The sequence below is a fragment of the Scylla paramamosain genome, chromosome 4 (genome assembly GCF_035594125.1).
Source record: "Scylla paramamosain isolate STU-SP2022 chromosome 4, ASM3559412v1, whole genome shotgun sequence".
NCBI classification, from domain to species: domain Eukaryota; kingdom Metazoa; phylum Arthropoda; class Malacostraca; order Decapoda; family Portunidae; genus Scylla; species Scylla paramamosain.
The window spans coordinates 27,716,590-27,732,219 of record NC_087154.1 but is presented as its reverse complement, the minus strand read 5'-3'; the positions used below and the strand labels follow the sequence as shown (position 1 = coordinate 27,732,219).

General features: G+C 35.4%; 2 protein-coding genes across 10 annotated transcripts in view; one reads left to right on the top strand and one right to left on the bottom strand.

Annotated features, from left to right (window-relative positions):
• LOC135099937 (uncharacterized) overlaps positions 1-9,532 on the top strand; it is a 33,064-nt gene extending 23,532 nt beyond the window's left edge. For 3 of the 6 annotated variants that reach the window (XR_010268451.1, XR_010268450.1, XR_010268455.1), the window contains exon 8: positions 8,647-9,532. The gene's annotated coding sequence lies outside the window, so the exon portion shown is untranslated. Of the gene's footprint in view, positions 1-6,813; positions 7,016-8,646 lie in introns of all 6 variants that reach the window. The other 3 variants (XR_010268453.1, XR_010268452.1, XR_010268454.1) reach the window with 2 other exon arrangements.
• The window catches only part of LOC135099936 (coiled-coil domain-containing protein 186-like), a 40,984-nt gene that overhangs the window by 1,700 nt on the left and 23,654 nt on the right, over positions 1-15,630 (bottom strand). For 2 of the 4 annotated variants that reach the window (XM_064002655.1, XM_064002657.1), the window contains exons 13-17: positions 15,257-15,379; positions 11,777-11,992; positions 10,195-10,422; positions 8,986-9,030; positions 8,623-8,772 (exon numbers count right to left, since the gene is read on the bottom strand). In XM_064002655.1, the coding sequence (XP_063858725.1) occupies positions 8,623-8,772; positions 8,986-9,030; positions 10,195-10,422; positions 11,777-11,992; positions 15,257-15,379 (762 nt within the window). The remainder of the gene's footprint in view (positions 1-8,622; positions 8,773-8,985; positions 9,031-10,194; positions 10,423-11,776; positions 11,993-15,256; positions 15,380-15,630) is intronic. The other 2 variants (XM_064002658.1, XM_064002659.1) reach the window with 1 other exon arrangement.

Sequence of the window (15,630 nt, the reverse complement as noted above, 5' to 3'; positions counted from 1 at the left end):
TTGAATTCAACTGATGTGTTCACATATCCAGTGTTTCTGTTTTTTGATTCTCCGTGTCAGTTCTGTCTCTGTTCCATGAAAAAATATATTGTTGCCACCGATTTCCTTCAGTGTTCCATGGATGCCAGACAAGTGCTGTGCATGATGAATGCACTTTCTCTTCTTGATGCCTCATGTACCTACTCTCTTTTCTTCAGCTTATGCTCAACCTCTTCCTTTTCATCAAGAATTATGGCAGCCATTGCCAGTTCAACGTCTGAAAATTTTAACATCTTGCATTTTAACATACATGCAGTACGAATGTGTGTGAACAGATGCCACTGAAGTATCACAAATTTCACTGACACTGAACTGACACAGAACTGATATATCTCTGATGTGTGTGAATGGGCCTTAAACCAGACTTATTGTCCTATCCACTCCTACACTGATGATACCACCCCTGCACTTTTCCACATCTTTTTGTAGAGGTCCAACCCTTCAGGAAGTAAACAACTCATTCTGAGAAGCTACAATGTCTGACTTCTGAGCTCTCTAAAATTTCTGATTGTTCACTGCCTTAAAAACTCAATTTCTCCATTTAACAACTCGACACAACCTTCCAGATATATATCTCCTCTTCTTCAATGACACTCAACTGTCCCCCTCTTCTACACTGAACATCCTCAGTCTGTTCTTTACTTACAAGCTAAACTAGAAGCTTCACATCTCATCTCTAGTTAAAGCAGCTTCTATGAAGTTAGGCAGAATGCCTAACTTCAAAGTGTTGTCTGCCAGTTTTTCTCCCCCCTCCCCCCCAACCCACCTGCTAACTATACAGGGGTCTTATCTGTCCATGTATGGAGTTTTCTTCACATTTATGAGGAATTTCCACTCACACCACTATTTTAGAGAGGGTGGAATCAGACTTTTTGTCTTATCAACTCCTTTCTGACTGCCTTCAGCCTCTCTCTCATTGATGCAGTGTTGCAGCTCCTGTTATCTTCTGCAAGTATTTTCACACTAACTGCTCCTCTGATATTACTAACTGCAAACCTCCTCCCCTCCTGTGGCTTGGTTACACAAGACTTTCTTCTTTTCTCTCATCCCTATTCTGTCCTCTCTAATGCAAGAGTGAATCAGTATTCTCAGTCATTCATCCCTTTCTCTAGTAAACTCTGGAACTCCTTGCCTGCTTATATATTTCCTCCTTCCTATGACTTGAACTCTTTCAAGAGGGAGATTTCAAGACACATATCCTTGTTTTTTTTATTCTATCTGACATCTTTGGGAACTGGCATGAAGTGCCTTTCTTTTTATTAAGTGCCTATCCTCTCTGTAACTTCATCTCAAGTTTCCACTCTGACTGTTCTATTGCTGCTGTGGTAGATGGTCACTGTCCTCCTCCTAAGTCTATTTATTAACAGTGGTGTTCCTCAATGATCTACACCAAACTTCCTGCCCTATCCACTCCTACACTGATACCACACTACACTTTTCCATGTCTTTTCATAGGCATCCAACCCTTTAGGAAGTAAACATTTTATGCAGGGAAGCCACAGAAAGCCTGACTTCTGATCTCTCTAAAATTTATTATTTGGGCAGAGCAATCTTAGTAATGTTCAATGCCTCAAAAACTCAATTCCTCCATCTATCAATTCACCACAGCCTCCCTGATAACTATCCCCTATTATTCAACGACACTCAACTGTCCCCCTCTTGTACACTGAACATCCTCAGTCTGTCTTTTACTTGTAATCTAAACTGAAAACTTCATATCTCATATCTTGCTAAAACAGCTTCTATTACGTTTGGCCTTACATATCCATGTATGGAGAGTTTGCTTCACATGTATGGGGGGATGGGGGGGTGGGGGAGTTTCACTCATACTGCTCTTTTTGATATGGTGAAATTAAGTTTGTTTTATCAACTCCTCTCTTCTAACTGACTATTTTCAGCCTCTTTCTCATTACCACGATATTGCATCTCTTGCATTAAGGCATTAAGTGCCTTTCTTTGCATACAAAATTTTTGTTGCCCTTGGCCAGAGGCCCTCTTACATGAAACACACACACACACACACACACACACACACACACACACACACACACACACACACACACACACACACACACACACACACACACACACACACACACACACACACTTTTTTTTTTTTTGTATTTTTTTTGTATTTATTTATTTATTTATTTATTTATTTTTGTAAATTTGAGATGGAACAATACTTTTTATGCACAAAACACCCTTGTGAAATATGGATGTCTTATGCAGAGGTGCATCTAATATGCTGGCAAATACGGTAGTTTGGATTATGAAGGTTTTATTGTAATGTGCTTCACATACTGGATAGGTCATATTGGGTTTTGTTGATTTTTTTTTTCTTTTGAAGTCAAATTTTTTGCAAAACAAATTTTTATAAATTTGTCATGAAATTTTGAAAATATTACATTGTTACATAAACATACTCAAATTTTTCTTTTGCTGAATCTTTATTTTATTGAAAATGATGCATAAATGGCTGAGATAAATTTCAAAAGGAGAAAAGCATGTTTTGAAATATAGCCTAAAGTTTGTAGTACATTGTAATGATGCTTTTATGGCTTGTAGGATCAGTTTTCATACATGATTAGATTATTTTCTTTTCAACCCCTTTTCAGATCAAATCAATATATACTGATCTTTCTCATTATGAACATGCAGGATTTGCTGAACCTTGGAAAGGTAGTTTTTGCTTCAGGCTTCTGATGCCCTGTTTTGGGTATTATCCCTTATGAGAGGGTATCAGAGTTTCCTAGACTAGTTGTTCTATTCTTTTTTTTTTTTTTTTTTTTTTTTGGTAGATGGTTGATGGTGTACATATACATTTTTTTTTTTTTTTAATCTCCATTGGGTTGTTATAAGCATTTAATTTTCACTGTTGGGCCCCCTCTTGTTTCTTCTAATAATGATGCTTCTATGTCAAATCTTAATGAATCATGCTCCTGAGAAGGAGAGGGAGCAGATGAGATTGTAAATTACAAAGTGCAAGCATGTCAAAGTGGGCAGCAGAGGTAGGAGAGATCACGTCATTTGTTTCTTCTGTTTCCTGTTTTTTATGGATCTCTTGCAAGAGAAAGTTGTCTCTTTCATCCTTACATGCTACTTGGCATACCACAATCATAATGAGTGTTCAGAAATTTCTAAACTGTCAAATCGAAAGAGATAACTTTCTCTTGCAAGAGAGAGAGAGAGAGAGAGAGAGAGAGAGAGAGAGAGGAGAGAGAGAGAGAGGAGAGAGAGAGAGAGAGAGAGAGAGAGAGAGAGAGAGAGAGAGAGAGAGAGAGAGAGAGAGAGAGAGGAGAGAGAGAGAGGAGAGAGAGAGAGAGGAGAGAGAGAGAGAGAGAGAGAGAGAGAGAGAGAAGTGATGTGATTTCCCTCTACTTCTAAGGAGCATGATTCAAGATGTGAGATAGAAGCATCATTATTAAGAAGAACCAAAAGATTGGCCTGACAGTGAAAAATTAAATGTTTATAACCCCAAGCCCAATGAAGACTGGAGAGAGAGAGAGAGAGAGAGAGAGAGAGAGAGAGAGAGAGAGAGATGAGAGAGCGAGAGAGAGAGAGAGAGAGAGAGAGAGAGAGAGAGAGAGAGAGAGAGAGAGAGAGAGAGAGAGAGAGAGAGAGAGTGGGGGGGGGATTGTGTTGTCTGTACAAAAATGAGCAAAAACTGCATCTACTGTCTACCAAATGGCTTTAAAAACAAAAGATGGGAAAGAGCACCCCAGGAGCCTGAAGCAAAAACTACCTTTCTAAGTTTCAGTGAATCCTGCAAGTTCATAAGAAATGAAAAAAAAAATAAATAAATAAAATAAATCTAATCATATATAAAAACTGACCCTACAGGTCAGGAAAGCATTCTTGCCAAGTACTATAAACTTTAAGCAGCTTTATCTCAAAACATGCTTTTTTCATCTTTGAAATTTATTTCCACAGCCATTTATGCATCAATTTCAGTGAAACAGTCAGGAAAAGGGGAATTTTAGTATTTTGATGTAAAAATGCAATATATATAATATCAAATTTTGACAAATTTTAATTTTTCAGTTTCTTTGCAAAAATTTTGACTTCTTGAAAGAAATTTTTAACAAATGATATGCAATACCTAAAATATTGCATGATTACGGCAAGGACCACAGTGTGACCTATCCTGCATGCTGAGCACATGACAGTACAATAAAAAAACTGTAGGATATGTAATTTTAGAAGGGGAGGAGAGGCATGCAAAAGTGGAAGAAGGTACAGGGGTCTTTGTACTGCAGAACTGATAAACAGTTGTCTTGACTTTCCAAATAAAATTATCTATCAAGGAAAAAGCTTTATAGGATATTGTCTATAGTCTGTTTAGAGAAAGAACATCATTGAGACCTCTGTGTTAGGTTGGCAGCTCTGCTTCCCCACTGGCCTGGTCTGAGCAAAACTCAAATCTTCCTTGAAAATACTGCTTAGCTCAACAATTACACAGGTTGGGCAAATTTTATTTACATCCACAGGTGAAGCAGTGTTTGTTCAACACCAATACAGTAAAAAATAAAGTAATTATGGCAAATATTAGTTGACCAATAAAATTTTATGGTTTATACACCATGTTACTTATTTTCATTATGTCCTGTCATTATGTCTGAAATTTAACGTCTTCTTGAACATAAGATACGGCTGAATGTGATTTTACTTTCAGATTTTTGCATGAAAAGTGATTTAAAAGAGAAAAGGAAAATTTCTATAAGTAGCTTGCATCTTCCAATCTTTCCTATGTCACATGAAAAGCAGGGCAGGAAGGAGGTGGGTGTTTTCCTTCCTCTCCTTCCATCCCTTCCTAAGTCTCTCCCTTTCCACCCACTCACCCATCCAGACTTTAAATGTGGTGAACTTTTCATCTGGAGATTTGAGCATCAGACTAAAGCGTAACCTTTCCGAACATTCACATCAATATTGTTATAAAAATCATGATTTTTTTTGGTGTTAGAACTGTATACTTACATACAAAAATAGTAAACAGTATATTCAAATATTGTTATTGATCAACTGTGACTCACAGGGTGGATAGGGAGGGAGGATAATGCCCACCTCCTCCCTACCCTATTTCTCATGTGATACAAGAAGATGCAAGATAGTCATATGTCTTTACTTTTCTCTTTTAGATCACTTTTCATGCAAAATCTGAAAGCATTCAGAAGTATTTTATGTCTAAGAAGACATGTTTAATTATAAGAATAATTTGAAAATGGCAGGGCATGATGAATATAAGTAGAGTTTGTATAAACTATAATTGCTTTGTTATTTATCCTATTGAGATTGAAAACTGAGATTAATTGGACAAACACTGTTTCATCTATGGATGTAAATAAAATTTACCAAATGTGCAGTTGTTGAGATAAGTGAAGAAATATAAGTTTTATTTAAGGGAGATTGAGTTTTGCTCAGACTCTGCAGGCCAGTGGAGAGTAGGGCTGCCAACCTGACACAGACATCTCACTGAGATTCTTTTCTCTGAACAAACTGTAGTTATAATACTGAATCATGCAAACTACTGTAATGTTGGATAGTTATTAAGTGGCATTAAATTCTCTTTAGGATTGTTATTCACCATTATAGAGCTTGACAGTAAGATTTGGTATCCTATTAAAAACAGCATAACATTTAGGCAAATTCTGTTCACTGTATTCTTGAAGATGATATGAAACAATTTTGGCACTTTCATGACATCATTGCAGCTTTGACACTGCCACTTGGAGTTAGCTAGCACTTTACTAGTTCACAGGCATCACCCTAAGGCTGATTTTGTCATCTCTATTGTGTATATGCTTGTGTGAATGTTTGTAGTTATATAGAGTTATATAAAGATGCCAGTTATAACTGGCATCTTTACTGGTTTAATATGATTTCTGCAATTTGAAACCACAGACAAGATAGACCAAAATTGTTCTGGAGAGTGGAGGCTGTGAAACCAAGGAAATGAGTGAGTTAGTCTAGCAAAATTGATAATGTGGCAGTATTGTGTCATAAGAAAGAAAACAGGTTTGCCACCCACACTTAGAAAAAAAACTATGGCTGGCTCCTGAATACTCTTGTTAAGACTGTGAGTGGTAAAATCACTCTGTGTGACCATAAAACAAATAAAGGCAGTAAATCCTGAAGTATATGTAGAGGTCTGTGTGACAATATTCTAAGAGATCAGAAGCATCACTATTTATGTTTGTGGGTGCACACACTTCTTGTCTGCATAATGTAAGAATTCATTAGTATTACTGTATAGGTACTCCATTCAAGGAAGGCTTTATCTAGCACCTAGGTAATAGTAACAGATATCCTAACTGACAGCAATCTACCTTCATTCACCCACAATTTTCCTGTTATTTATACTTTGCTCTGCACTATATATCTGTATATTCTTTGTCATAACTCAAATTATCTCTTGTTCAAAACAGACCAGAAAATATGGATAAATTGAATATACAAGATATCTCTGAAATATTTATAACAAGAGATTTATTATTGCTGTATATTTTGGTGGTTTGTAGTTGTACTACTTTAAAGTTTGTTTACACACTTTTCAACGGAATACGTTTCAGCGCATTTTCTCGAAATCGATTCAAAAGATACCACCTACCTTTCTTCTTTCTAAATTGTCTAAAGACTGAGTAGACCACTGTGTTCAGGAACATTTTTTCTCTATTATATGCTAGGATTTAGAATTACAATAGCTTGTAATTTCCATGAAAAATCAGCTTAAGATTAAAAGTGATATAACCATTTATAAAGCTTGTTCATTTTCAGTCACCTTGAATGAATTTTTCAACATATTCACAACCCAATCATCATTTTATCATCCAGTGATGAAAAGAACACACAAACAATATAAGTGAACTAGAAAGAATACAAGTAAAATTAATGGATAGGCCTCTAAGAAGACCAGCCACCTCAAGCATCAGCAAATACTCAGAGGCAGGCAAATTCAATCATGGTCCACCAGTAGCAAGTTAGTATATGTGTATCCATCCTCTGAAACCACTGTGTTACACATTATGTTTTTTTTTAGCAATGATATGATTACATCATAATGTTCAGATTATATATATATATATATATATATATGTCACGCATAATGTGGATAATTGCCTAATGTGAACATTAGGCAGTGAAATTGCCTAATCTTCATATTAGGCAATTTGTTTGCACGATGTTGACAATAGGCAACTTACTTGCTTAATGTCCACTTTAGGCATGATTTTCAAATTAGGCAAGGGTATTTTGCCTAATGTGAATTGAATGACAAACCAGTGTCTACAGTTTTGTTCGAATGTTGTTCGAAACTTTGGGTCTGTTATAGTTAGGTTAGGTTAGGTTAGGTTAGGTTAGGTTAGGTTAGGTTAGGTTAGGTTAGGTTATTATTAGAACAAAATTTACACCAGCTGACCTAAGTGGGATCAAACAGACCCTTATAAAGTCTGAAGAGGTTCCTGATATCTGCCTATCGATGAGAACAGCAACAGCAAGAGCCACTGGTGGGCAAGGTTATACAAAGTGTCAATGTACTACTCAATGTACATCAGGAAGGTGCAGCTGCCTAAGAAAAGAAATTAAATGCAACTCGCGCTGTCACCCAGGCAGATCATGCAAAAATTTGTGATTGGACTCAACTGAACCCTGAGATCGATTGACCTATTTTACTTATACTAATATTGCATTAATTAATTATGTTTTCCTTATTCACATTGGGCAAAATTGAGCTGCATAATTTGAACAATAGGCATTTTTTGCCTAATGTTAACAATTTGTAAACTTTACGCAACCTACTTGCTTGATGTACACATTAGGCAATTTTCTGCCTAATGTTCACATTAGGCAATTGTCCACATTATGCGTAACATATATATATATATATATATATATATATATATATATATATATATATATATATATATATATATATATATATATATATATATATATATATATATATATATGAAGCAGTCATATATTTCATTATTGGTTCAAAGACTGCTGAACATAAGTGATCAGATTTTGTTTATGTTCTGTTTTATCAAGACAATGGTGTATAGACAAGTTGCACATTTACTACAGTCTCTTAAGGTACCAAATCAAATAAAACAGTCTATCTTGAAAAAAAAAAGAGGTGATGAGTCATGATGTACATTGCATTGAATCATGAGTGACAGAAATTGTGGGCAAATGAGGGAAGGATGCAGCCAATCAGGAAAGCCATTGCAAACACTGCCTAGGCACTAAATGAACAGCTAGTCCACATTGGATTTATCAGACCCCTAGATCAATTCTTTGAAATACTCTTCTAGGGAGTAAAGCCCTAAAATTTTTAATTTACATAACAATACTTTCTGAAGGAATGAATCTGCTAAGAAGAAAGTCTGTTATAATGAGATTTCTGTATTTTCTCAAATTCTGTTAGTTTTAGGTATTAAAGCTTGAAGCAATTACTCAACTTTTACATTCACAGCAACTTGATGATGATAGTGACTTAACTGATATGCTACTCCTAATATGAGGGTGATCAATAATCAGTATGACTTAAATTACCAAGAGTTATACATAATAAAGTTGGCATACCTTTAAAGTAATATTCTTTAACAGAGTGTCTTCCAAGACCGCCTGCAACTTCCTGTTAATCTCCAGGGAGAGCTCAAGAGTCATGGTACCGTCCCGAGGTGCTGATCCATACACTGATGCCATGATACCACCATGCCGCATTAACTCAGCCTAGGAAATGACAAAGTGGATTTTAATTTGTATAAATTCTATGCTTATATATATATATATATATATATATATATATATATATATATATATATATATATATATATATATATATATATATTAATAAGAATATATAAGAATCAATAAGTACCTTAAGAAAGTATACTTTGGAATTGCAATAGTATTTGATTATGCAACCAGTGTTGAAGGACACACCTGTTTCTTTGAACCTGGTGGTATCCTAGTAGCAGCATTGGAAGACTGATGTAAAATTGTTATTAATAAACTGAAAGTTAGGTTGATTTCATAATTCATTAAGTAAATTTATCCCTTGGATGATGAATTTTACACAATACCTGGATTAACAAGGCAAGTTTCTCATTACAGGTGATTTAAATTAATGCATAGATCTTCACATTTATTTTTGTCTTTGCTGACTGTATGTATGTGTGTGTGTGTGTGTGTGTGTGTGTGTGTGTGTGTGTGTGTGTGTGTGTGTGTGTGTGTGTGTGTGTGTGTGTGTGTTTTGTGGGGGTTCCAAACTGAGGGAAATTACCTCCTTGGAGTAATATAAAAATTTTTGGGGAGTAATAGAGGAGTGACAAAAAAGTGAAGAATTCTGGAATTCAAGAAAACATGCCACTATCTGGAATTAGGATTAATGTTAACTTAGTATGTAGTTATAAAGTAAACCTATTATAATTAATAAAGTCAAACCAAACATTAAAAACTATAATATGTACAGTATTAAAAAGAAGGAAAATGTGTATGTGTGACTAGCCAAAAGTATTTTGAGATATGTTTCAGGACAGTCACTCAGTAACTGTGATCATGACATGTCCAGGATGTGTCACTAAATGCCTGAGTCTACCTCCATTTCATGCTGTCAATTTCTCTGTGAGCATCAGCCAAGTTACACATAAGTAGGCAGGTATGTGTACTGCCCTGTGCAGTATAGTTAGTATTTATTCATTGTTACATTCTTCCTATACTGAGTAAGATATTTAATTTAGCCACGTATCAATATTGACAACATTTCATGAAAGAGATAACACATTGTGGTATGTTAAATTGCGTAACAAACTGAAAAAATTTGGGAACCACAGTCCTAGATCTTCATAGAAAGTATGTGTTGTCTATGTATTATCCATATTAAAGGTGGACCATGTGAAACAAACAAGGTCTTTCAAGGGAGAACACAACCCAAAGAAATTTAACCCAAAGCTACACCAGAATATACAGGAAATATATGGGAATTCTAACAGGTCTCTAACAGCCTGAAACAGCACCAGTGAAATTCTTTTTTGTGGATGTCTCAAATCTGAATTGTACCAGTAATGACATCTGTAACAGTAGTATAATAAATTCTCATTATTAATGGAAATCTATCACCCAGACTTATTGGTTGTACTAAAAGTTGCTCACCTTTGAGGTGTCTGATGCTGAGTTTGCTAGAGCACCAGCCTCCTCCCTCATGATGTAGTGATGAATGATGCGAGATTTTTTCTTGAGCTCCCCAACCAGCTGGGCATTGTGTTCCTCCAGGAATTCCATTTTCTCAGCTCGTTTAGCTGCTGATTTCTGAAGTTTGATGATGCGGTCCACAAGCAGCTGCTGTGTGACCATTGGATCATTCAAGGGTGGCAGGTGGTCCTGAAAGGAAGGATATGCTATGGATGATAAGTCTATTGATGAATAGTGAAGAGTTTGTGCAAATGAAACTGAAATCCTCATAGAAGACCACTTGAAAGATAATACAATAAATGAATGAAACAGGTACTAGTAAAGGCTTGAACAAGATAGGAGTGAGTCAGTGGATGGGGAGTAGAGGTTCTTCTGTAGCCATCTCTTAGGAACACTTCTGGAGGGAACAAGGTATCAAAGACAAATGTAGTTGCGTGAAATAGATGTGGTATAGAACAATTGAAGAAATATAATTATTTCTGAATGCCTGATATAACAAAATATGTTGTTACCTGTGTGTTTCTGAGAAAATGAACATGATAACTGAAGGGAAGAATATTTTTTCCTTGATCGTACTTAAATGATGACTAAAATGTACCACCTGTGTTTTTAAGTTTATCTTCAGCGTATTAGTAAATACAATGATTCCCTGTCACATGAAGACTTGTCAAATGAAACTTCCAAGTCATGAAAACAAATATAGGACAAAAAATCATTATTCTAAGATTTCCCTTGAAGTTATTAAAATCACTTTAAAAGATTTTCAAATCTTGCATACCATGTAGTGCCATTATATGGAGAGAGAGAGAGAGAGAGAGAGAGAGAGAGAGAGAGAGAGAGAGAGAGAGAGAGAGAGAGAGAGAGAGAGAGAGAGAGAGATTGCATGCCTCCTCAGTTCCAGTGTTCTCAAGCCTTTACATTACAATTGCTTCTTATTTATTTGTTGACATGCTTTTCCAAATGCTCAGCTGCTCCTCCAGCCAAAGGGATGCCATGAGGAACTCCTTAGATCTCACAAATCAACAGAAAAAAAAAAAAAAAAAAAAAAAAAAAAATATATATATATATATATATATATATATATATATATATATATATATATATATATATATATATATATATATATATATATTTTTTTTTTTCTTTAAGGCTTGGTCTACTGCACCTCCTACAGATTTCCTCTACACTCATCAACTTCTTCCTATCAGAAATCCCATCCTGACAATCACCCAGCATCAATTACCATACAGATGTAGTTTACAGTAGATGCATGTATGTCTACAATCACACTAAGGTAATCTAAACCACCTTATAATCACTTTTATATACTAATAATGTCATTTATATACATTACATGGCAAACATTTGTTAAAATAAAGGAAATGTTCAGATGGGTAGGAATTCCAGAGTGCACCCTGAATTTCCTGCATTTCAATGTAGTATTTAAATTAGAAAATATATTTCTTATATGAAAATGGAGATACAAAACATGTCCTTATGTCTTTTGTATAATGAAGGATTACTGTATAAACACTCCTGTCACCTGGGTCTGAGAACTGGTATCATTGTGGTATTCCAGTGTGTTAAGGGAGGTGTTGGAGGATGCTCTGGATCCTTGGGAAAGATTGTCATGTGGAGTGACAGATTGTGAGGACCTTCCACTGGACACTCCTCCAGAGGCACTCTCATTGCCACCACTACTGCCATTCTCTTGAAGATCTAGACGCCTTCTGAGTTTCTGCATTTCTCTTGTTATGTCCTGGTAAATAAGGAAATACTTGTTATATCTACAAAACAAAACTGATATTTTTTATCCAAAAGTCTGTTAAATACAAGATATATTTGATACTGAAAAGTAACTTATATGAAGGGGCTTTTTATATGCAAAGGTTACATTTTGCAGAAAAGCCTGTTTTAGTACAATGCTCATATATATATATATATATATATATATATATATATATATATATATATATATATATATATATATATATATATATATATATATTATAGAAGATGACATTCTGTGACCTAACTTTTTAATTCATGAAATTTTAATCCCAATGCATTCTTAGTAACTATGTACTTGAGGGGCCAGAGCCCACAGTTATCATACATTTCAAGCACATTGTAACTCATCAGACCTCACTTGAAACATGCTATTTAGCTAAGATAAGGTGTGAGGTGGAAGAATGCTGACAGCTTTTCAGACATGCTGCAAAGATTTTCATGTGGCTAAAATGGCAGCAGTGCACCAGCATCTGAGATCTCTTTGTGAAAGAAAACAAATGAAAATGCTTCCAGATATATAACTATTGAACTGATACTACTTGAAACATGAAAGACCGTTGTTTGTGACTGTCTTGGTGCACGATGCAACATCAGTGTATACTGCAAAGATGAAAAGGAATGATGAAAAGTGATTACAACTCTGTTACTTTGCCACAGGTAAAATGCACTAATGCAGTGAGGATGAACTGAGTTCATTACAACAAACAACAACCAGTATAATGAAAGAAACATTGTATGCAATTTTCAATTAAGGAAGTTTCTAGGTCATCTCAAGATGCAAACATAGTAAAATTTGTTTTCTGTACTGAGCATTTCACTGACAAAAGCAAACATAGTCCCATTTAAGGAAACATATTCATTGTAATCTCAACCAGTCTTCATGAAAGAATGTCAATATTATTTTTCCTAAATATTTTCACAATCTTGATTCTTCTAGTAACAAAATTTCATGTTATCCACATCCATCAAACACTATGTAGCTATTCAAATAAGTAGTATCAATGTGGCATACTTCTGGCCACCTTAAGATACAAGTTTAGGAAGACACCTTAAGTTTCTCATACTTTCTTATATCTTGGATACTCCTCAAATCCTTGGATTTGAATTAGGATTGAATATTAATTCTTAGGAGCCCTGGTATCTGAGGTAAGGTGAAATAGCTCTCAAGCCTTAAGAGTTAGGAAGCCTTAAAACCTTCAAATACCAGTTATGTTATGGATGAGAAATGGGGCTTTGGTGTTACAGCTGTGGGAGAGTAGTAGGATGGAGGTGGAATTGTACTTCATACCGAGTGCTCTGGTGGCAGAAGAGTAAATGATGTGATGGCTTTCAGTGCCACATCTGTCACTGCCTTTTGCACAACTTGGGTAAGAGTGAATCTTCATTGTAGCAGGACTCAGATGATGTGAAAAGCTATTAATTACCTAACCTTCACAAAAATTTGCACAAATCATAAACAGATTAACATGAAAGTGAAAAAAAAATTCACGAGATGTACAATTATCATGAAAATGAAGGTGAACATTTTCATCTGATTTATACAGCAAAGATGTAAAATTGACACATGTCATATCAGAACATAAAATGGTTTGGCATTTTTAAGCATCTCAGACTTGCTGGTTGTGTTGTTATGCTTATTTGTGAGCAAAGCAACTAAGTGTTTAAGACAATTTTTCAGATTCCCATTAGAAATCTTTATTCTGGGTTGTTATAAGATGTGGAAAGTTTTGTTTTGGCACTAATGCAAAGCCTTCATATGAGTATGTGCATTTGGGATATAAAAAGAAACAACATTAACTTGGACTTGACAGAAGTATGTAGCCCAGTGTACTACAGTGCCATATTCATGTTTTACTTCACATTTACATCTATGAAAATTAATGAGGATGTCAGCTGTGGGGGCCAGCACAATCCTAAAACCTGGAAACATTACAGAGGTAAGAAACATCTATTCTTGGAGAGAGAGAGAGAGAGAGAGAGAGAGAGAGAGAGAGAGAGAGAGAGAGAGAGAGAGAGAGAGAGAGAGAGAGAGAGAGAGAGAGAGAGAGAGAGAGAACCGTAGATTGATGCTGCCAGGATTTCTGAGGAATCCTCCAGTTCTATGATATCTCACCATCCCTTGAATGGCACATACGAGATGCAAGAGCCTGTACAATGCTAGAAAGGTTCAGAGAATACTTCATCAGGTTTCTTGCACATCAATGCATGCTTACACATCCTTATGAGTGATCACAGGGACAAGGCTTGATAAATGCCAGCCCAGAGGTCTGTTGATGGATATTATTATTATGAGGGCAAAATGGTTAATTCAAAAGGGCTTTGGGAACAATGGAGCTGGCAAATCTATGGTGTACCTGTATTTCCACTGCCACCATTCACCACTGCTTCTGCCAGTTTTGAAGATGAAGTCTGATGGCTGGTGGGATGGTGATATTGACAGCAAGGAGGATAATGGTGATTAGCTATGGAGTTACTGATTTGGGAATGGAAGAGTCCTCTGAAATTAACTATATAGCATGAAAAGTCTACTAGTGTGTAGGGTCCTCTAACACACACACACATATTAACATTCATTAAAATTCCTTTTAATATCCTTTACTACACATAATACACAAGCACCCACAGAGATATGTTGTAGTGTACATAATTTTTTCAGTGTATGTATTACACTACTAAAGCAAGAGATGTGACTAAAATTCACAGTGAATATCAGTTTAATAGTGTGATGGTTACCAAGATGAATCCAGGCTCTTTTGAACCTTGGTCCATGCAGCTACAGCTGATTTGGACCACTTTTTGGTGTATTCATTCCTTGTTTCCATTGGAAAATTCTATATTTTGGTTAGATTGGTTTTATATTCAAATTCATCTAATATAATAGAAAGCATCAACCAAAATAAGGTTTAAACAAATGGAAGTAATGGTCTGAATGAGCTTAGATACAAAGTAACCCACATTCCTTTCAATACGAGGAGTCATTAAAAACTTTGTGACGATATAGCAGTTCCATAGAATGGAACCCCAAACCTTGTGCCTTCTTATAATAAACATCTTTAACAATCATAATGAATATGGAAATCCTCTGGGATTAGATATCAAGTGAATTTATTTTCTCACTCCAGATGGTCTTTCTAATATTTTTGAATGGTAAAGTATAAGAAAATTTTTGTAAAAAAAAAAAAAAAATAATAATAATAATTGCAAAACTACACATGAACTGGCTATTACTTACTTTGAGGGCATTATTGTGTTTTCTGTTAAGAACCTGGACCTCATTCTCCAAATCTGAAGCTTTGGTTGCTAGCTTTTTGGCCTCCTCAGTCTTTTCTGTCAGCTGCTGATTCAGGTTTTCCAGCTGCAATGTTAATTGTTGTCTAAGAAATCACTTAAATATGATCTTGCAACAATATGAAGTCCTTGCATGCTTCAATCTTTTGATTTTTGTCTAATCACTTCCTCTCACATATTCTAGCACTACTCTTCTCTTTCACTATTCCTTTCTACTGCAACAATTTCTTCTACATTCAGCAATCCCTCAAAATAGTCTGCTCACTACTTCCTTACAGCATTCCTCTCAAGCAACATCCAATCATATGGTCTCATACT